Source organism: Enhydra lutris, unplaced genomic scaffold (genome assembly GCF_002288905.1).
Source record: "Enhydra lutris kenyoni isolate GAN:26980312 unplaced genomic scaffold, ASM228890v2 scaffoldscaffold20, whole genome shotgun sequence".
Lineage (NCBI taxonomy): Eukaryota > Metazoa > Chordata > Mammalia > Carnivora > Mustelidae > Enhydra > Enhydra lutris.
The window spans coordinates 6,173,547-6,195,776 of record NW_019154104.1 but is presented as its reverse complement, the minus strand read 5'-3'; the positions used below and the strand labels follow the sequence as shown (position 1 = coordinate 6,195,776).

The window sequence follows — 22,230 nt, the reverse complement described above, 5'->3', positions numbered from 1 at the left end:
GAACCCTCTCGGTGTCCTCCCCACCCTTCGCCCACCCAGCCCACGAACCTCCTTCCACATGCCTCTGTTCCCTCCTCTCTGGCCTCAGTTTCAGACCTTCATTTCCACTGGCTTGATCTACTGCAGTGGCCCCCTCCTGTTCTCGCCTCCATCTTTCCCACCCTCTTTATAAAAACCTAAAATGCCGTTCAGAAGGTGATATGCCATTTCTCCTTTCCCAGGCACGCCTCTTCAAAAATTAGACATCAGACAATATCTCCATAGAAGACAGTGACCACAAGATGCTGAATTATGGCGGGAAGAGCTCAGTCTGCTGTCGGAATAAGGACAAGAGGCTGGCTTGGGTCCCCGCTCAGCCAGCATCAGGCACAGGACACCTCGCTTAGCACTAGTTCTCTTGAATGTAGGACAGTGAAAAATCAATCTCACTGGACCCTGCAAGGATTTAGACAGACTGCAAACATGGTGGCTGTGAGACCAGGCCTGGCACAGGGTAGGTGTTTAATGAATGCTTGGTGTTCTGCCTCTCACCTCCAGTCCGAAATCAAACCACAGCTCAGGGTTCAAAACAGGAGGGACTAACTGAATTGAAAATTCTTTATAATCCCATACTGCTAAAAAGCTGACATCTCTGGCCTGTTTCTTGTAAGTCTAGACTATTCGATGGAAATAGATTTTTTTTTGCTTTACTCTGCATCAAAGAGCTGTTTTACAGAAATTCAGGCTGGTTTTCCTCTAACTCTGACTTCAACAACTCTGATGACAGAACAGCCACATCTAAGAGGGGAGGGCAAGAGGGGGCAGCGTTGGAAGGAGGCAACTTCAAAGTGATTCAATAAGAATAAAATTCCACTGGAGTTACCGCAGGTCCAAGCCTTCCTTTCTCTAGAACGGTCCATTAAAGAGCCGGAAGGAGGACCTGCTCGAGCGAGGGGTCCTGAGCTGGTCCGGCCACGGGGTGCGTCGCCGGCACAGCCCCCGCAGAAGCGAGGGTCTGCGGTGCCACGGATTTGTGAGTTCTGAACAGATCTGCAAGTACAAAGAACAAGATCTTCATCTTTTCGCAGGTGGGCAAGGCTACCATTTGGGCGAGGGGTGTACATAGAACAGTGAGGTGTCCTGGGCGTGAGGCGAGGGGAAGATCTGTCTCAGGGAGGACCCGGGCTTTGTTCTCATCAAAGAGGAAAAGAATGTAGGGGGGAAACTAATGAGTTACTGCCAAGAGATTTAAACACGGAGTATGTATGTGGGAGAGAATGAGCACAACGGACTGCTGGGGCCCGCCTGTGGTGAAAACTTTTCCCATTAGGATGGGGGAAGGCGGAGCCCAAGCGCCTCCCCTTTCAAGGGCTCCGTTCCACAGGAAGCTTACAGGGGAGGCGTCTTTTCGGGGGTGGGGCGGGGGTGGCGATCATGAATGGGACAAAGCTGGAGCGGTTCCTGGCCAGCACCCACCTTAAGCCCATTTGCATTTTCTATGGCAGCTGCAAAATATTTAGTCCTCTGACAATATTTGGTGCCTTAGAGTCAACAGCCTGGAATTTACCACCTTTCCATCCCAGAGTAGTGTGATGGCTCTCTTGGGCTTCAGGAATGACCTGGTCCAAATCTGCAGGCTTTGTGATGCCCAGGGGTACACCAGGGCCTCAGCAGACAGATGGGGAAGAAAACGGAAAGGCAGGAGCACCAACACTGCAAAATCCCTGAAGGGCTACGGAACGGAGCTTCTCCTTCCCCATCCCTAGTAGGTCCCTTACCTTGTGCCGGTAAAACGAGGAAGGTGGCCAATTATCCTGGCATCCCTGAGCAGTCGGAAGAAATATTTTGCACTATTTTATTTGCACTCCGCTCTCTCAGAGAAATCATTAATAAATATCTTTTGAGTAACACCTGTACACAAAGTTCTGTTTAGAGCACTGGAAGGGAGAACTCAAAGAGAGACCTGGTTTTCACAGATCCTCAATCTTGTAAAACTACAGAATACAAAATATAAAAAGGTATTTTACGTTGTAAGCCCATCTATACAAGGGCTGCACTGGTATGCCGCTGGGCAAAAACAAGACTATACAATTATCAAAAGGAAAGTCTGGTGATGGTGGGGAAGGAGAAACTACAATGCACTGATTTTCTGGGGACCAGACACAAGTGACAGGCATTGGATACATCCTTTTACTTCATTTAATGCCCCCAGCAAGCACTCCTTTAAGGTAGGTACTGTGATGCCACAAAAGGAATGACAAGGTACACCTTCGGAAAGGCCAGGTAACTTGTCCAAGGTGGCACAGCTGGTGGGGAGCCCAGGCGAGGCTCGAAGCTGCATTTGTTTCTGAGACTTGCTGGGATTTGCTGGGAGCCCGCTTCCATGGTGGATGGTCAAGAGCTGGTGGTGGGCTGGGGGTAGGTTCCAGTCCTGGTCTATGTCAGCACAAGTGGGGCTCTCGAGTCTGGCTCCATCACGTGTCCCCTCGTGCGTGGCAGAAGGACCTGCCCGAGGCACCAAGGCTCACCAGGCACAGGCCTGACTTCTCGTCTACCAAAGGGGGGCGGGGAGGTGGGGGAGAGCTGGGGAAGCCAGCACCACACTTGAGAAGCTTGGGATCTTCGGATCTTTCTCACTTTTCTGCTTCTCAGACTTCTCTTTTCCTCCTGAGGATGTCACAGCTGCTGCACCCTACAGTCTGCCTGCAGGACCGGCAGGAGTCCAGTCCTCTGCAGGTGCAGGGAGGCAGAGAGCCGGCCAGGAGGCTGTGGGCCTGAGAAACTCACCAAGCCGGCCAGAACACCCTTCCAGTGAGTGACTCTGCTGGAAAGTTTAAACAGGGTAAGTCTTTGTATGTGCCTTGGTTTCTCTAGAAGCTGAAAAAGGGGTGTACGTGTCAATTTCTAGCCCAAAAGAATCCTGATTCAAAAACACTCTATTTTCTGTATAGTTGCAAAAGAAGCCTGTCACCCCAGGCTCCACAACGGCAGAAGGAAGGGGCTGCGGGAGAGAAGGAGGAGGAGAAGGAAGGAGGGAGAGGAAACTGCTACAAGTCTTCTTGTTGTTTTTCTTCTGAATGGGCTTCCCACCCCCATTCACTTTTATTCCTGCCAGACTGGATGGGGAATGTGTGCTGGGGGAGAACGCAAGTTTGTCATAGACCTATGGGCGGAATGAGCAGCTGCTTAGCAGACTCTGACCAAAACTTTCCATTCAAAAGCAGATAAATGCACAGCGAGCATGTCTCAACTTGGGACTACTGTGATTAAGCAACTCAATCTAGAAAGATAAGGATTAAGAAATGTGTCTAAATGGTTTATGGATGTTTTTTCCACATGACTTAAAAATCAGCAGGAGTTGGCAATTAACGAAATTTCTGATGCTTCTCACACTCTTTCTGCACCTTTCACGTAACACGGCAGGGTCTCAACGATGGACCGACAAACACTGTGACATGGGCCTTATGAAAGAAAGACAAAAGGTTAAGAATGTGATCCAAGGCTCTGGCCACAAACATGTGATCCTACAGAACAAGGACAGCACTTTGGCTCCCGCGTGGAGATTTATACAAAGGGTGGGTGTCGCTCTCATTAATTCAGTGGATAAACAATAGGGGGAAGGTCCGGACGATTTGATGGACAGCTTTTGGAAATGATCTTCTGCTTGGCAAAACACTGCAGTGATAATTTTATTCACACGGAAGGAAATGCAAAGAAGTGTCACTAAAACAAGGGAGATAATTATAGGGCACGAATCAAAAAGCTGGATGACACAGAATAAAGAATAACTAAATTAGTCCCATCACGGGCTTGAAATCTGGACTTAACAATTTCAGGCGAAGAATCTGACCTCTCCTTTCTGAGTAAGAAGGCCAGGCACGTTTCCCCTAATGTCTTGTTTCCAACATAACAAACTCCATGCCACAGAGTGGGGCTCCATCCTTGGATTGCCAGAGCAGCTCGACAGACTCAGAGACGGAACATCTCAGGAGCTGGAAGGGAGAACCTTACAACTCTCTAAGCAGTAACTCAATCTTTCCAAAGGATCTCTAGTCTAGCAACCAGTCCTCTGGTCTACACTAGTATCCCCCGAGCAGCTCGTTCACCCATCCATCCAAACATCAGCTCACCAACCCGAACATTCATCCAGCTCCTGCTCTGTGCCCAGCAAGGTGTTAGAGGCTGTTCTATTAGGGAGAGCTTCTTTGCCTGAGTCCAAATCTTTCTTTCTACAACTTCGACCCGGCAGATCCAATCCCTGCTAGGTGAAGCTGAAGATGGCAGGCACACTGACCTTCTGCAGGTGCTCTCCTCCAGATTTTATACCCCCAGCTCTTCCTGCCCCCCAGCCAGCCTCACAGCTTTCCACCTCATCTCAAAGTGCCCTCCCAACTGGACAGAAACTCTTCAGTGAGGTCTGATCCACACTGCAGGTGGGAATTACTGGCCATCACATCATTTGTTCAAACACTCATCTTTTATTAACACTACCTAAGACTATCTACAGAACCCTTGTGACCAACACGACTCACTGCTGACATACCAACAGTAAACTACTCCTTCTCCCATTCTAGCTTCCTCAAATCTTATGACTGATGGGTTCCACTATTGCTAAGCCTAATTATATTACACCTCTCTGTTTAACCCCCCTCCTTTTTTAATCTATAACATCCAGAAGTTTCTAGCTGTAATGGGAAGACGAAGAAGTTTACACACAGAGCACTGGTGGGTTTTCCTTTTCTATTGTGATGAAGAATTTGCCAATTTTACACGGCTGCAGAACAAAGAATGTGCTGCCTGTTGTTCCACACTGTTCATCATTGATTTCAGGGATTTTTGACAGTTCTTTCATATTTCGAACACAGAGATCAATTTCTCCGCCTCTGGGAAGGTGAGGAGTTTGACAAACATGCAGAAAGCAGGTCAGCCCCACTTTACGGACACGGCCTGGCGACGGCGAAGATGCTCTGATCAGGAATCCGCTTCACCCTCCAATCCACTGGTCCTCCGCTGGCTCTTCAGAACGGTAAAGGAACAGGAAGAGAATCGAGCAAAGACCCCAGACTCCTGGTGGGTCCAACAACACCTTGGCCTTCTAAAGGAGAATGAGGGACAGAGAACCTCTTCGTTTTCCATCATCTCAGGGGTCAGGTGGACAGAAATGTATCAGCATATCTTAAGAGCTCCTAACACTTCTGCTACTGGAATGCAAACCAGGGACTGAGGGCACCCAAGAGATCTGAGGACCAAACAGTGAGTCTATGTGGCTCTCCGGGCCGTGAGCTTTACTCAGCACCTGGAGGTCATCGGTCCTGATGACTCAACATTCAACTTTCAAAGTGCGTTGAAAACAGACTGACGTTGGGTGACTGGGCACAATACTCACACGATACGCCTAGTCCCTAAGTGCTCAAAGATACCAGGGGCTGTTTTCCATCAAAATAAAATAATGTAAGACTGAACGAGAAGTGTACAAAGAACAGCATAATGAAGGCAAAAGGCTGAGATTAAAAATACCCTGTGACCAACTCAGAACATATAATGGAAGTCAAAAGATAGCATGATTTGATATGCAAATAAAATTACAACCAACTAATGGATTTTTAAAGTTCACATTGTAAATGAGCACTTTTATTTTTAACATGCAGGAGTGAAACCCTACAATCTTAAGCCTTTTCTACTCCCTGTCTTGCCAATTTTTTCTTTTTTTTTTTTTAAAGATTTTATTTATTTACTTGACAGAGAGAGATCACAAGTAGATGGAGAGGCAGGCAGAGAGAGGAGTGGGGGGGGGGGAAGCAGGCTCCCTGCTGAGCAGAGAGCCCGACGCGGGACTCGATCCCAGGGACCTGAGATCATGACCTGAGCCGAAGGCAGCGGCTTAACCCACTGAGCCACCCAGGCGCCCCCTGTCTTGCCAATTTTTTAACAAAATAAACTTTATATTTGGAAGTACCACCACTAGAAAACCTTGTCATTCAATCTAATAGCTATGCTACCACATTAATTCAGCATATCTTTCTACATATGAAGCACAACAAAGCTTCATATAGATTTTTTGTAACTGAGTATTTTTTAAGAGATTACTCTAAGCAGAAAGTTGAAATTTAGGCATATTCTCTCAAAATACATCACACCCCCACTCACCCTTTTAAATTAAACATACACAGATAAGTGTACCGAATATGAGAATTTAAAAAACTATTTACAGTTTCCGTCAACTATACTGCTTACAAGTAAATATTACAAGTGCAATTATGATGCAACTCATCTAAATCCTCACATTCATTTTTCATGCTTGGCCGAATTAAAACTTGCAATGACAAGACAATTAACAATTAAACTCCTTTAGTGCAAGTTAAAACTGATCTTATTGTGGTTTTACAGTTCTTCTGCCAACGATTAAATGCACGCCACTCTGAACGACTGGAAAGATGTCTTATAAGTCAAAAAATTACTGGATGCTATCCAAGCAATGAATAAGCTCTTCCTTGCTGTGTGCAAATTCAGCATTTTGGTGGGGGAATTAACACAGTTATGTTAACAAGCTTAAGATTCTAAGGATTTTCTAATCTTCTAATTGTCTAAAAGGATGAGCTCCCCAAACACCTCCCCTTCCCACCTCCTCCCAACGCAATCCCCCATCCGCCATTACCAGTTCACTCCTATAGCCAAAGCGCTCCCACCTGGTGAGGAATCAGTGATAATTTCATTAATCTGAATATATACTGACCACTCTGTACAATTTCTCTGCCACGTAGGCACTTAAAAAAAAATCATAAAGAACAAGCTTAAAGCGCATGAAGAGGGCAGGACTGCTGAGTCAGCATGAAAATCAGCCATTTTCATTAAGGCCCTCAATATCAAAAGGCCAAAATCTTTGGAGAGGCCATTAATGTATTTTTTTGTGGCTCATTAAATGGCTCTGAAGAGGCAAAAAGAAACATAAAGAGCTAAATGACAAGTCTGAATGTCCAGGATTTTATTTTTATTTAGGCCGAGAGTGGAGCCCAGCATGGAGCTTGAACTCACAACCCTGAAATCAAGACCAGACCTGAAATCAAGAGTCCGATGCTTAACAGACTGAGTCAATCAGTCCCCCCACCATCTGCCTTCTGCCCCCGCACCCTGCCCAGGACTTTTTTTTTTTTAAGGAAAAAAAAAAAATGAGAGCAATAGATACTATTATGTTTTGAATCTGCAAACTTTAGATAAAGTCATCCAAAAAATAATTCTTTAAACTTAGAACATCAAAATCTTGTGGATTTTTCTAACTTTATACATGTTTGGCCACAATATACAAAATATGAAATACACTGTGATTATTCTTAGAGTGGAGATTTTTTTTTTTAAAGATTTTTTCTTTATTTATTTAACAGAGAGAAAGAGATCACAAGTAGGCAGAGAGGCAGGCAGAGAGAGAGAGAGGAGGAAGCAGGCTCCCCACTGAGCAGAGAGCCCAATGATGTAGGGCTCGATCCCAGGACCCTGGGATCATGACCTGAGTCAAAGGCAGAGGCTTAACCCACTGAGCTACCTAGGCAGCCTAGAGTGAAGATATTTTAAAAGACAAATGGAAGGTAGGGTACGGAACAAAAGTCCCCTCGCTCAGGACTCATGTTTAGCTAGCTCCCCACCATGGGCCAGCCTATCACATAGACCAGAGGCATACAAGATGCTGAGTTATCCTTGCACATACCACGGAGTCAAGAAACTACACTGGCTCTGGCTCCTAAAGGCATTTCACTTTATTAAATTTCCCTTCTCGGGAAGCCGGGGTGGCACAGTCAGCTAAGCCTCCAACTCTTGGGTTCAGCTCAGGTCATGATTTCAGGGTCGTGAGACTGAGCCCTGCATCAGGCTCCATGCTCAGCGTGGCGTCTGCTTGGGACTCTCTCCCTTTAGGGCCCCTCCCCACAGTGTGCCCTCAGTCTCTAAAATAAATAAATAAATCTTAAAAAAAAAATTCCATTCTCTGAAAACTGATCATCCAGGAAACTCTCTAAAAACCATACTTATTAATTATAAAACCTGTACCCACCTACGGTGAGAGACGATTAAAATGTTTCTTCTATAAACTGATTTTGGATTGGTTCCTATACAAGAGAAGATATTACATAAGACCCAGCCACATACATACTTTTATAAAAGAATCTGTTGTCACAAACACTGTTAGTTGACAGCCGCTGTTTACAAGGGCACTAATCTAGCTGCAAAATTTAAATGTCCCCATTATAAAATATCAAAATCATAAAAGCTGGGGTCTCCCACTGGGGAACTGTTTATTTAACCACCAGACATGGAGAAAGGTTAGAAAATGAGAATTTCCTAAAAAGTTGGTGGGAGTATAGATTGGAACAGAGTGTAAAATTGGAAGACAATCTGGCAATATCTATAGCAAAAGCATTAAAATATGCATGAAATATGCATATCCTTTAACGAGAAATTCCATGTGCAGGAAGGAGGGGCATATGCAAGCTAACCATTAAAATAGACAATAGGACTTTTCTGAAAGCCTGTGGGGAAGAAACCCAAAACTACCATCCCTCCCTCCTCCTCCCAGGCCCGGAGTCTGAAGGCCACACCGACTGACGTGGGTGAGTCTTCAAGGAGGTCAATTTTGCAGGATCAGCGGAGTTCCCTGGGCTTGGCCCTAGGGACCTTACAAAGCAAAGTTGGGTGCCATTTCGTAACAGTAAAGTTCCAAGAACCATAATATCTGATTAAGAGGCATGTCCACTTGCGTGGCTCCTCTGACCCTATAGAAAACTGAGGTAAAAACTAGAACTCCCAATGAGCAGCCCTCCAGATGTAGCATCATGAAGACAGAGACCTAAAGTAGGTCAGGCAAGCGCTCAGCACCGCGGTGAGCTGACTTTTCATTAGACCAAAAATGACCTGGATATTTAAAACTGATAAACTCAACTAGCCTGTGTGCTGGGGGCTGCTTTTTCTTCAACGGCGAAATTACAAAGACAGCACAGAGTTCCCGGACACCCCTCACTCAGTTTCCCCGATGTAAGAGCTTACATGATCTGGGGACATTCATCACAACTAAGGAACCAACTCTGGTATGTGACCATCAACCAACGTGTGCGGTTTATTCACATTCCACTAGTTTTTCCCTCGTGTCCTTTGGGTTCCAGGAACGCATCCAGGATATTGTGTTACCATTCAGTCCCTGGCGTCTCCCTAGCCTCCTCAGGTCTATGGCAGTTTTCCAGACTTTCCTTGCCCCCGATGACCTTGACAGCTTTGAAGAGCACCAATCAGGGATTTTGGAGAGTGCCCACCCCACCCCTGCCTTGGGGACAGAACTATTGTCTGATGTTTTTCCTGCGATCCGGCAGGGGTTATGGACTTGGGGGCTGGTGGGGGGGAAACCACAGAGGTGAACTGTCAGGTTCATGACATCCTATCAAAGGTGCTTGCTGGCAACCTCTAATCATGAAAGTTAGCTTTGAGCACCTGGCCAAGGTGAGGGGTGCCAGGTTTTCCCACTAGGAACCTCCTCTTCTGCTCCCTCCATACTCACTCTGTGGAAGCAAGTCATTCAATGCAGCCACTCCAGGTGGGGAGTTAAGCTCCAAATCCTGGAGGGGTTGAGTATCTCCCTAAATTGTCTGGAATTCTTTTCAATGGGAGATTTGTCTCTATGCCCATTTACTAATTCCATCATTTATTTACACCAGTGTGGACTCACAGAATCATACTTTACGTTTTGGGTTATAACTCAACACTGTTATTTATTTTGCTCCTCAAACTGTCCCAGTTTTGGCCACTGGGAACAATTTCAGGTCAGCTCTTGTGTCTCTCTGTCATACCCTAGTGTTTTGTTTTTTGAGTATCTCCTTACCTTCCACTTCTCCCTATTTTTACCACCAAAATGCCTTACTAAGAAAAGGGCCGTCCGTCATGGGTGCAATTCTTTGTGTCCCCTCCCACCAAAACTCCTGGCCACCAGTATCTCGGAATGTGAAGTCACTGGCAGTGTAATTCGTTAAAATGAGATCCCACTGGAGGAGGGCAGGCCCCTCTGCCGATAAGACCAGTGTCCTTATACAAAGGGGAAATCTGGCACCAGGAGAGCACCAGGTGAAGATGAAGGCAGGGACCGAGGTTCTAGAACCCAAGGAATGCCAAAGAACGCCAGTGACCGCCAGACGCTAGGCCTGGCACTGATTTTCCCACAGCCTCAGAAATCAACCCTGCTGACACCTGGATCTCTGACTTCCGGACGTCCAGATCTGTGAGAAAATAAACTTCTGCTAAGCCACTCAGTTCTGGGGTGCTGGGGTGGCTCAGTCAGCAAAGCATCTGCCTTCAGCTCAGGTCATGATCTTGGGGTCCTGGGATTGAGCCCCCACACAAGGCTCCCTGCTCAGCGGGGAGTCTGCTTCTCCCTCTCCCTCTGCTCCTCCCCCTGCTCCTGCTCTCTCTCTCTAATAAAAAAAAAAAAATCTTAAAAAGTAACTTTTTTAATTATAAAAAAAAAAGTCACTCGGTTCTTACTCTGTTATAGCTAATGTCACTGAGCTCTGCATTTCCATCAAAAACAATTCACAGTTGGGGTGTCAAAAGAGGCAGGTACAGAGGAACAGCCTAACACACATCCAGAAGGGTACACTGGAACACGGAAGCCTGAGTCCACGAACTACAATGTTCAGCACTGTATCTGGCCCCGAACAACGTCTGGGGCAGTGCTGTCCGATGCCTCGTTGTCCCTGCAGTGCTCAGGCACCCGAGGATCGGTGTGGAGCTACTCGCCAGGCACACCTGCAAGCACGAGCAATAACCACCCACCCGGTACAATCAACATCATGCTAAGCACCAGCCCCGCCAACGCCAAGCACCTCCCAGGTGTCCCACTCGGATGACGAGTGATTCCCCACCTCACAGAGGACCTGCCAGATACTGTTAAGTCGGCATTTCTGGTCCCTGTTTAATGACGTGCTTTGTCCCACGTCCATCCTCCCCAAGTCCCATCAACAAGTGGCCCCGCAGCTTGGACTTGAACCAGATACCACGTCACTGTAAGCTATCCAAATACTGTACGGTCACCCAGTCATTAGGACCCTAAACACACACACCAGACGACCCTGGAGCAAAACCCGAGCTCCGAGATGAAGGGATAGCTGTCCCCAGGACATAGAAAGTGACTTGTCCTCAGACTGACGACACAAGCAGCAGGCTAGCTAGAATCTGATCCGTCGTCTCACCCCACATCCAGTGACCTTTACGGAGGTGAAATCTGAGCGCCCCCAGTGGTAGATGCAAAAACGTTTTTTTTCTTCTGTCACCTGGGAGAAGAGGAATTGGAGGTGACAGAGCAGGATCTGAAGTCGTCCGCTGGAAATTACTTTCATCACAAAAGCTCTGGTTTGCATTTTTATGCCAATGTTAAAAAATCAAATGAAGTCATTAAGCTTAGGCCAGCTCGGAAAGCCTCTGCCTGAGTATGCAACCCCCAGAGCTCTGCCGTAATCCTTCAAATTATTAAATAATTACTGTGTTTCCCTTGGGGTCGCATTTGGCAACAAAGTACTGTCTAAATGAACCAATGATAGGACCCAGTGAATAACACTTATGTTCTTAACTTCCTAGGAACAAAAGGCTAAGAAATACTTCCAAGATACAAACTGGGGAGGAGAGTGAGGGTTTTCTGTGGGGTCTGGAGGGTGGGGGAATGGAGAATGACTAAGGAACCGGAGAATCTGGGGGAAAATCCCAATAATGAGTGTCGCCTTCCCCAACAATGTCAGAGATCAGTAATTCTCCCACCCCAGTTCCCTTCCATCTCAGGAGGAGCTACAGCCACAAGAAGAAAACCAAGCATATGGCTCTGTCCTTCTGGACATTTCTACAATGTTGGCTGGCTTACTCTGGAAAATCCCATTTCATCTCCTACAGCTATATGACCTCAAGTTGTCATTTCCAATAGAGTATGCTTGCGCTGATTTTTATGAACACAGACAAAAGCTGCTACAACCTTTTTTTCTCCTCCCCCAAATCTTTCAAACCAACTGTAGTTGCTATGTAGGGTTATTTGTTTCTAAGGCAACAGCGTATATCTAAGTACTAATGGCCTGTCCTTTTGCCAGGCAACAAACAGCCTTGTGATGCAACTGCACCTGTCTCGGCTACGCGTTGCTATGGAGATGCTCCAGTTGCTATGGCTACCATCACGCTAATCGCCTAGCAAAGGCAGACATACAGCAGTCTTCTCTGAGAGCCCAGCTGTTCTTGCGCGTCTCCTGCAGAAGACTGATTGTCTAGGGCCTGTGACGGAATGCTTCTCAACCAAGATGCACAAGAACTTCATTAATGTGCTTGCAGAAGATCACTTTGTGCTCCCCTCTGCACAGCAAACGCCAGACAAGGGAAAGAATCTGCAAAGAAGTGGACCATAAAACTATTGAAACCTACGAACCCATGCCATCCCTCACTCACAGAAACACGTAGCCCAAGGATAAGGTCTCTCAACTGGGTGCTTACGATAGAAACATGTTCTTACATTAAAAAATATATATATACTGTTTTCCAGGAGGGAGGAATATATTTCCAACCCTAGCGCTATGGGAGATAAAATCAACTTTAAGATTTGTATCTGTGTTAATACTGTGGCTACTTTTTGTCGACGCTAACATTAACACCTCCATTTTTAAAATTTATTTATTTATTTATTTGCTTGTTTGTTTATTTATTTATTTTTTAAGGGACACGCTTCCCACTCTCTCCTCCAATTACATCTTTGTAAAAATGGCACCCGTGACCTCACTGTCTTGACACAAATGGGCATGTGGGGGGGAATGAAAGCCTCCATTGTCCTCTGCTGTTCTCCTTGAGGAGGCAAACACCACGTAACCACAACAAAATGATCGCTGTGGAGCAGCGTCCACATGGAGACCAGGAATGACAACATTCGAGTGAGTCCTTGGGCGAACACCTGTAAGACGCCCTCAGTCAGAGGCTGGGACGACGGAAGCGCTTACCTGACTCATCCCTGTACTTCTGTCCCAACAAACTGTGACACACGGAGATGTTAAAGCTGTCACCTTTTCTGGGTAAATGTTTCTACCCAGGAAGACAGTATTTCGCCCACTGGGAAGCCTTCTGAGCACGTTCCTCTGCAGCAGCAAGAAACGGTAAGCTTTGCGGGAAACACGACACTGTGTACGCCGCCGATAGTGCCTGACTTCTTTCTCATTTACCTGCAGCTATTTTTCGTATCAGACAGCCTCTTAAATTAGTTTCAGTGCCCGTCTCTGCCAAAATAATGCAACTTCAGTAGACCAAAAGAAAAAAAAAAGTCTGAATTGCTTACCTTTGATATGCCTGAGGAGAGGCAGGAGGTGTATTGAACACGTGTGAGTATGGGTGGTAGGGTGTCTTTTTCAAAGCCTGAATTAGATTTTGTCTATACTCTGGGTCTATGCACCACAATGACCCTTTCCCAATGCTCTGCAAAGAAAAGGAAAACATAAAAATGATTAACAAAGCAACATTCAGTGTTCCACAGTATGCAGATGAATAGCAATTACCACAGTTACTTATTTTGAAAAGCCTCTCACTTATGTGTCCTTGTCTGCCAGCCAGAAATACGTAATATTGGACACTGACTGGATGGCACCATAAAATGCACTTTGGTCCTACCTGGATTAAGTGCGGCACACGAAATGAGCATGCTTTTCCCAGGGGACGCTGGTACAATAATAGTGTAATTTTCACATCCCGGTGGCCCCCAAACTCAGATCCCTGTATTATTTTTCATTGTCAACTCTGAAGGACGTACGTATCCCCCCAACTAAAAAAACGTGTTCTAATTTTGTCAGATTTCAAATGGGGAAAGAAAAAGAGGGCAGGGTACCCCAAACTCCCATCACTGCTGTAAAAAATTTGAGAGTTGTGTTTTTAAACCATCTTTTTTCCGTTCCACTTTGCAAGAAATGGAAAAGTAATCTGCTTGTTTTTTCCTACTTACTCACAAAAGAATGACATTTAAGCTTCAAATGGATTTCTGTGATTCCCTTCCCCAAGAAACAAAAGAACTCGGGCAGCAGCAGGGGGGTTGGGGGGTGCGCAGGGAGCCCTAAGCCAGAAGCCAGTATTTATTTTCTGAATGTCGAAGTTCACATATTCTGCCCCCAGCCTAAAGGAGTTGGATCTTTATAAGTCAAACTTAAAAAAGCAAATTTTCTGAAACTAGTTCTGTGGAAAGACTTGCTTCTGAGGCCCACTTTTGGTCTGTGGACCACATTTTTATTAAAAAAAAAAAAAAAAAAAAAAAAAGTCAGTCCTTCTGTGAGGCCCACTGACCTGGCAGCAGGCCCATGGGCAGTCACTATTCTGAGTGCATGCTTTCAAGTGACCAAATGTACCCAAGCTGTTTGATAAGGTCGTTTGTAAATATTTACTGATTTAGAGAGAAAAGAAGTCAAATTACATAAACCCACACCCACCCCATGCTGGCAGCCAAGGGACTGACTCTCCTTTTCAGAACTACCATACGACAGAAATAATAGTACTGCTTAACTCTTAGAGGGGGGAAAATGTCCCAAGAAAATCCCTTAGAAGGGGGGGGGGAAGTTATTCCTAAAATCTTTAAAGAGGATCTTAAAAATTTGTATTTCAGTCACGAGTCACACAGCAGTTGACAAACTGATTCACAGAACCCATTAAAATTCTTCACTATCACATCAGATTGGGGGGGGGGCAGAATTAACTCTTTCTGGTGCACTGAGAAGAGAGAATTGCTCCAAAAGCCAAAATCAGTGGCTGGGACCTCTGAGGCGCCCCAGCCTCCACCCCACAACCGCCCCCCCCCGGGGGGGTGGGAGGCAGGCGCAGAGGCCTGAGCCCAAACACCGGTACCAGTGAGGCCAACCCGCCTAAGCAGAACACCAACGTTCTAGTTTAACTGGCTGGTTGAAAAATCCAACGTCCTTATGTGGCCTTTCCTTTCATGCATACATTTTCAAGCCCAGAATAGTTGAGGGGCACTGCTGACGCTCTCCCAGTAAAGCAGGAGGGCCACTGAAGGAGCTGCGGGGACCCACCTCTTCTTTCCTTTGGGAAATAGACACAAAGCACACTTTCTAGAAGAGGTGTGAGTGAGGATGGGGCAGACCAGCAATGACCAAATCCAGACAATGTAAAACAAACCACAAAAGCTGATAACTCAGGGCGGAGGTGGGGGGGGGGCAGCAAGGGGGTGGGGGGCGTGGTTATCCCTGGCCTGACTCCACCAAGGGTTCCCTGTGGAGCCTTTCGGATCTACTTGAACACAAGGCCTCTACCCAGCTACCTGGAGCGCCAGGGCCCACAAGCCACCCAGACATTTCTGCAAGGAGATTATCTCAGTTCTGGGAACCTAAGAGCTTTGTTTTCAAGGCGGCCTTCAGGGTGGGGCCGTTTAATCTTACAGGGAATAAAAATATGACAAAGACATGAAGGATAATTGACCCTCTTGGGCAAATAACAGTAAGCAGGGAATGTGGTTTCTCTTAATCCCAGCCTAAGTATCTTTTTTTTTTATTATACTGCATTACTATTTATGAACTAAGTGGGAAAAAACCACAACTGGGGTGGGGGGGAGGGAAGGGTTGCAACGTAACTGATACAGGTACAAGAGGCAGGGGTGGGGGTTACAGGAAGGACCAGGAATTCTGGAGCCATCGAGACCTTTCCTGTGTGGCCCTGGGCAAATCATGGTCCTCAGAAAGTCTTGGCTTCATCATTGGCAAAATACAGACTCCCTCAGGGATGGGTGTGGGGCCCCAGCAACAGCATGAAGTCACACACTTGTAACAGGCACCATGCCTACAAGTACTCGAGTGATGCTGGATGACGTCATGAACATCTTCTTTCTGACAGAAGAAAGGGAGCAAAGCTGGCCATCCAATGCCTTTCACTAAATCAGATCTGAGGGGTGCCTGGGTGGCCCAGACGGTTGTCTAAGACTCTTGATTTCAGCTCAGGTCATGACCTTGGGGATGTGGGATGGAGCTCAGCACAGGGCTCACGTGCTGGGGGTGGGATCTGCTTGGAATTCTCTCTCCCTCTCCCTGCCTTGCTTTAAAAAATAAATAAATAAATAAAACAAAATCTTCAGAAATCAATCAATCAAATCTGATTTTCCCAAAGCTGTCCATCATAAAAGCAGCATCAAGTTCCGAGCATGGCCGTGGGAGGAGTCTCCGGCAAACCCACAGGTACTGTCGGTCCTGGCTTGGCAAATCCAGCGTGGACAGCCTTTCTGCTTTATTTCCATGAGTGTCCCTGTCTGCCCTCTGCACACGGCTCACTCCATGTGCTCGCTCCCGTAACTTCTCCCGTGCTCAGGAAGCCACTTCCGATTCACAGCAGTCTTGCCCCTCGCTCCTCCAATTTTTCTTTCGCCCAGGTCTTCACAGGGTGATCATCAAGCCGAGGTTTAATTTCAAACTGCTCTGCACATGTGTACAACGGTCATTTGCTGCAGACATGTGCCCAGGCTTTGGGTCATAACGATTCCCACCTTGATCAGTTTTGCATTTCACCGGGAGAGAACCTGGCACTGCTGATAGGTTTTTGCAGACCAGACATGAACTTCAAAATCTCACACTTAGGGACGCCTAGGTAGCTCCATCAGTTAAGTGTCTGCCTTCGGCTCAGGTCATGATCCTGGGGTCCTGGGATCAAGTCCTGCATTGGGCTCCCTGCTCAGTGGGGAGTCTACATCTCCCTCTCCCTCTGCCTGTCACCCCACTTGCACTCTCTTGCAAATAAAATCTTAAAAAATAAAAAAAAAATAAATCTCATACTTAAAATTTCCAAAGAGAGGAAAAAAAAAACCACAAAAAGCATCTTCAGGACACACCCCCAGGGACACTGTCACCTGCCTACCCCCTCCAATGACGATATATATAGAGCTTGAAAGGAACAGGAAGAGCCTGGCCACAGCATCTCACCTCCAAGTGTCCTTCTTGGTCTCATGGAACACCAAAGAAGAGTAAAAAGGTCGACTTGAAAAAATTTTTAATGGAAACATGCACAGAAAGAATACTCAAGTTTCTCAGGACAGGAAAAATTACATTTAATGGCCCTAACTGGGGAAAGGCAGCTGTAATTTGATTATAGTTGTGTAGTAAGTTTAGAGTCAGAGCTTTTATAGAAATTTCTGCATCTCATCTGAAGAATAGGGTTTTTTTTTCTTCTGTGACAATTGTGGGGGGCGACGCATCATTAAATGCTAAGGAATTCAAAATAATAAGGAAAGAAAGATCTTTATTCAGAGACACATTTTTGTGTACAGATATTCTTTAAGATGACATTTATACATATACGTGTATATAAAGATGAAAATGTGTCTCTGAATGAAAATCTTTCACACACACACACACACACACACACACACACATAGCTTGAAAAAAACCAATGCGAAAAGGAGAGGGCTGAAATAAGTAGAGTAAGAAGATAAGGATGAGGCCAAGGTTTGTGTTTTAATTAAAAAGCACCTGGGGAATAGCAGTCAGCTCCTTGTTAGCAATAAAAAACATCAGGACACAAGAGGAAGCCTATGTTGTAAAAAGAACTGATTAGTTGGAAAGGTTAAAAAAAAAAAAAAAACGGAGATAAAACAACAACTAAACGAAGTCTTACATCTAACTTGTAATGATAACATTTTTTCCTGAGATGGTTCTAGCGACCCGTGACTCTCTCCCATCCCCTCATGTAGAGTATGTCGTCTGTCAGCCAGCCGTCCATAGAGGTCTTCGGGGGCAGGGCGGGGGGCCTCTACATTAGGTTGTGAATTTCTGAGGATGAGTACCAAATTCTAAGATGATTTTCAAACTGTGCGCTCTCACGTTCACGGGTCATGGAGTCAGCATCATGGGCACAACGGGCACAGTTTTCATGGCACAGAACAGAATCCCACAGACTAGGACACACATCTGGGGCAGAGTGGCATTCCGTAAAACGTGCGCGTGTGGACACATGTACACAGGCTCACGCTGGATCACAAGGAAACATACACTTTGTGGATTCTGGGTCCAAGACGTGTGGTACATGCTGCTCTAGGACAATGGTTTCCTTTTCTTCCCCCCGTTCTCACCCCTTCTGAGGGGTAAAGCCCACTTCCAGCAGTGACAGAAGAGTCACCAGGATACCCCTGGCAGGGGAGGAGCCCCGCCGGGGAAGAGGGATGAGGCAGGACCCAGGTCAAAATGGAGTGGGGAGCTGGGTACGTGTTCTCGGTGAGTCACTGGAAATGATTCTTCTTGATGGTTCTGATCTGCCATCTCGGGAGGGTGCTTCCAACACCACCTACCCTTGTTCCTTCCCTCCTCCATATGGTCCCCGCAACATGCCAGGCACCATGGGGGCGACGCTAGTGAATACAGAACAACACAAAAAGACACTGCTCTCTTGAAGCTTGGATTCTAGAGGGGGAAGAAGACAGCAAGGAAGTAAGCGAAGAAATAAATAAGCAAGATCGTACAGACTGGAGTGCCTGCCGTGAAGGAAATAACGATCAACGAGTTAGAAGGCAGGGACCTGCCGCCATAGGAATAAACGGGTTGGAAGAGGCAAGAGGAACTGCAGAGGTCTTCGTGACTGATGCCACAGTCCAGGCCTGAGGTGACCGGTGGCAGCAGGGAGGAGGAGGAGGAGGAAGGGCAGCGTCCAGATGTATTTTGAACCAAATGGACCTGGCAATGGACTGGAAGTAACAGGTAAAGAAGAAAGATGGAGGATGGCTTGGTTTGAGCAACTAACTCGGTCAAAGACTTGGGGGAGGGGGGGTCCAGTGCTCATCTGAACGTATAACCCTCGAGATGTCTCCGAATTAAGAACTGCTGATCAAGGGACTTGAACGACCTTGCTGGACATACGCCCCCTCTTCCCTCTGCTGTAGGCTCGCTGACCCCCACCTTTTCTAGCAGAAGCTCGGGAATGCAGAAAGGTGGATGTGAGGTAGGCTGGCTTTAGAGGTTCACTATCAACTGACTGTTCAACGGGGGGGTTGGTAAACCTCTTCCTAAAGGGTCAGAGTAAATATTTTAGTCATTGGAGATCATCTGGTCTCTGCTGAAAAGCAGCCACAGGCATGAAGGATAGACATGCTGTGCTTCCAGAGTATGTGATTTACAAAAACAGAGCCCGTCGTTCACCACTCCCCTGCCCCACAGCTCTATACCTGAACCCGGGGTTTGGACTCAAAGCTCCTGCAGTTCTGGGAACCCAACACCAGGCACGGGGTCTCCAGGAGCTAAGAGAGCTGGGCTGGGGTGCCTGGGTGGCTCAGTGGGTTAAGCCTCTGCCTTTGGCTCAAGTCATGATCTCAGGGTCCTGGGATCGAGGCCCGCATCAGGCTCTCTGCTTGGCGGGGAGCCTGCTTTCTCCTCTCTCTGTCTCTGCCTGCCTCTCTGCCTACTTGTGATCTCTCTCTCTCTCTCTCTGTCAAATAAATAAATAAAATCTCTAAAAAAAAAAAAAAAAAAGAAAGAAAGAAAGAAAGAAATAAGAGAGCTGGGCTGGTCGTGTGGGACTAGGTGGGTCGGGCGGGGGGGGGGGGATGATGACCTAAGTCAAGTGCTTCAAGGCACAAAAGGGGGAGGAGTCGAGCATAAAGAGGAGGAGGTACAGATGGGATGAGGGAGCCCATCAGTATTAAGAACACACACCTCTGAGCTGCACCTCACTAGGTGGGTCTCTGGGTCTCAATTTTCTCCTCTATCCATGAGGTGGTCAGATGAAATCATCCCACAGACTAAATCAAACTATATGCTTTGAGAACGAGTTGCTCTAGATTCGTCAATGTACGTGGGCCTTCATCGCTCCATCTCCTTCCCAGTGTCCCACTCACTGTGCATCAGAAGATGGGATGGGATGACATTTTTCATCAAGCTGCCACTCTCACCCAATACACAGAAAGTCTTCCCGGGATCTGGAGGGCGGGCTTACATCAGCTGGTCCCAGGGTGCAAGAACGCTTTCCACCCCCACCCCACCAGCTCCTCCCCTACTGCGGCGCTGGTTCCCACTCAGGCTCCCCAGGGCCAAGTTGACCTAAAGGAAGAAGAAAGGGAAGGTGGCAGGGAGGGCTGGGGGCTGGGGGAGGAGCTGGCAGGTGCTGATACCCCAACAGTGGCAGGTTCCATCCTTTGCCAGAAAACCCATCCTCGGTGCCCCCAGACCAGGCTGAATTGGGACTTCAACAGTTCACAAACCCACTCGAACTTCCCTGGGCCGAACCAAGAATGCCCCTTGGGTCTCATTCTGAAACAAGTCACTTAACACTTGTTGCCATGACACACCATGACAGAGAGACGCGGTCCACCTTTTTGCGCACAGGACCTCCAGAGGAAGGCAAACAATAAATGACTCCGAAAGACTCTGTAAGCTGACCAAAGCGCTATGGAACAGCAGAGGAGGACAGAGATGAGCCATACAGGGGAGGAAGGTGTGAACACTGCACACTCTCTCTCACACACACGCACAGTCCTCAGCCAGCCCGTCCTGCGGACCGACTCAATGCCCACACCCCCTGTGCGGGGCAACCCCCAGCTGGAACGGGCAAGCTCTTAAAGACAGGTCTCACTGCCCCCTCTCCCCTTCCCACCAAGCCCCCCCACATAGTTTCGCTCCCTTGCGTTCGTGCTTCCCGGGGCTGTCAAGATGTGAAAGGCAACTACGCCCACAGCTGCCCATGAGAGGGGCCAGAAGCAATGCCGGGGCTTTCTTGGGGAGCGTTCCAGAATGCATCCCACACATGGCTCCCCAGCAACAAAGGGATCGAGCTATGTGGTTCTGGTCTACACTGCTACCCTGCTGTGACGTGGTTCTGGTCTACACTGCTATCCTGCTGTTACCAGAAATAAAGCACTTCTCCTCCCAGCCTGGCCGCTTCTTCACCTCTGTATTAGACGTCATACTATCTTTTCTGAGTCATGTCGGGCTTACATGTGGTCACGCACAGGACGGCCCTAACGCAGCACCGAGCACGTAAAAGGCAGTTAACCAATTCAATGCTCCTCTCTGTCAAAGGAAGTCACAGGAGAAGCTGGGACATGCTAGAAAAAAGAAGAAAGAGAGAGAGGGAACAGAGAAGAGTTATGCTAACAAATGACCATGACCTTGTACCCCACCAAAATGCTTGGCAAGTGAGTGATTCCTAAAGGCCCTTTTTGTTCTTAAGTTCTGTCATTTATAATGCAAAGACATCAAGGGGGATTTCTGAATTTTAAATATTAAGAAAATGATCTGAGGAACTAGCCCAGTACATGAAAGAGAGAGGAGGAGTGAGAACAAAACTGATCACAATGAATTTTTATCGAGACAGATCATTGTTCATTTCCCACAACAAAACAGACAATTACTCCAGAAGAAAGATTTTTAAAAAAGAAGTCACGTCAGACACTTGAATTTCCCTAACAACTTTGCAGTGCGGCCCTGTTTTTAATGTCCCTCTGTGCTCTCCCTGTTCTGCTCTCTTTTTTTTCCCCCAAAAGGAGGGGGAATGAAAAAAAAAAAAATTATACTCCTGGTCCAGACAGACATTTCACTCAAGACCCCAGCCTGTGTGCCTCAGTTTCTCTCCATCCTGGGGTGGGGCTCCTACAGGCAGGGAGGACCAGGCCTGCCTGCTGGCATCAGGAGCTGGAAACGGAGCCCCTGCTGATCACAGCCACTGGACAAAGCGTCCTCTGAATATCAGATATGGAAGTCACCCCCAATTCTGCAACCGTCTTGCTATAATTTTATAGACATGTTCCAAAAGATGTAAAGCATGATCAAGACGTCACCTGCACAATACTCGGAGAGGTGAGCTGTGTGGCAGTTCTGGCGCCCCACACCTCTGTCAGGGGCACACCTCAGCGATCTCATAACCCCCCCCCCCAGTTCTTTCATGAGCATCTGCAGATCTTGGGGTGAGGGAATGCAGCAGGGACAGGTGGGCAAGGACACAGGGCACAGGTTCAATGCTTCATCTGCAGTGGCGACGCTGGACAGGCTCTGTGTGTGTTAGTCACTGCAGGAAGCTCACTCCTGTCCTTGCATTCACACCGAAATAAAACCAAAATCAACCCAACATTTGCCTTAAAACCAGGTGCGGTGAAGGGGGTGGACACTGAGAAAGGAACCCCGTTCGTCAGTTTCCCAGGGGTCCGCTTTGCAGGAATCCCTCTTTGGTTCACTCACGACCTGGGCATTACTATTCAATAACCTCCACTAGCCATCAGGCCGGCTTTCCTGGGGAGGGACTGGG

General features: G+C 47.2%; 1 protein-coding gene across 3 annotated transcripts in view; it reads right to left on the bottom strand.

The window, feature by feature from the left end:
- The window catches only part of LOC111148508 (forkhead box N3), a 297,030-nt gene that overhangs the window by 154,159 nt on the left and 120,641 nt on the right, over positions 1 to 22,230 (bottom strand). For all 3 annotated transcript variants that reach the window (XM_022505114.1, XM_022505115.1, XM_022505117.1), the window contains exon 5: positions 13,304 to 13,440. In XM_022505114.1, the coding sequence (XP_022360822.1) occupies positions 13,304 to 13,440 (137 nt within the window). The remainder of the gene's footprint in view (positions 1 to 13,303; positions 13,441 to 22,230) is intronic.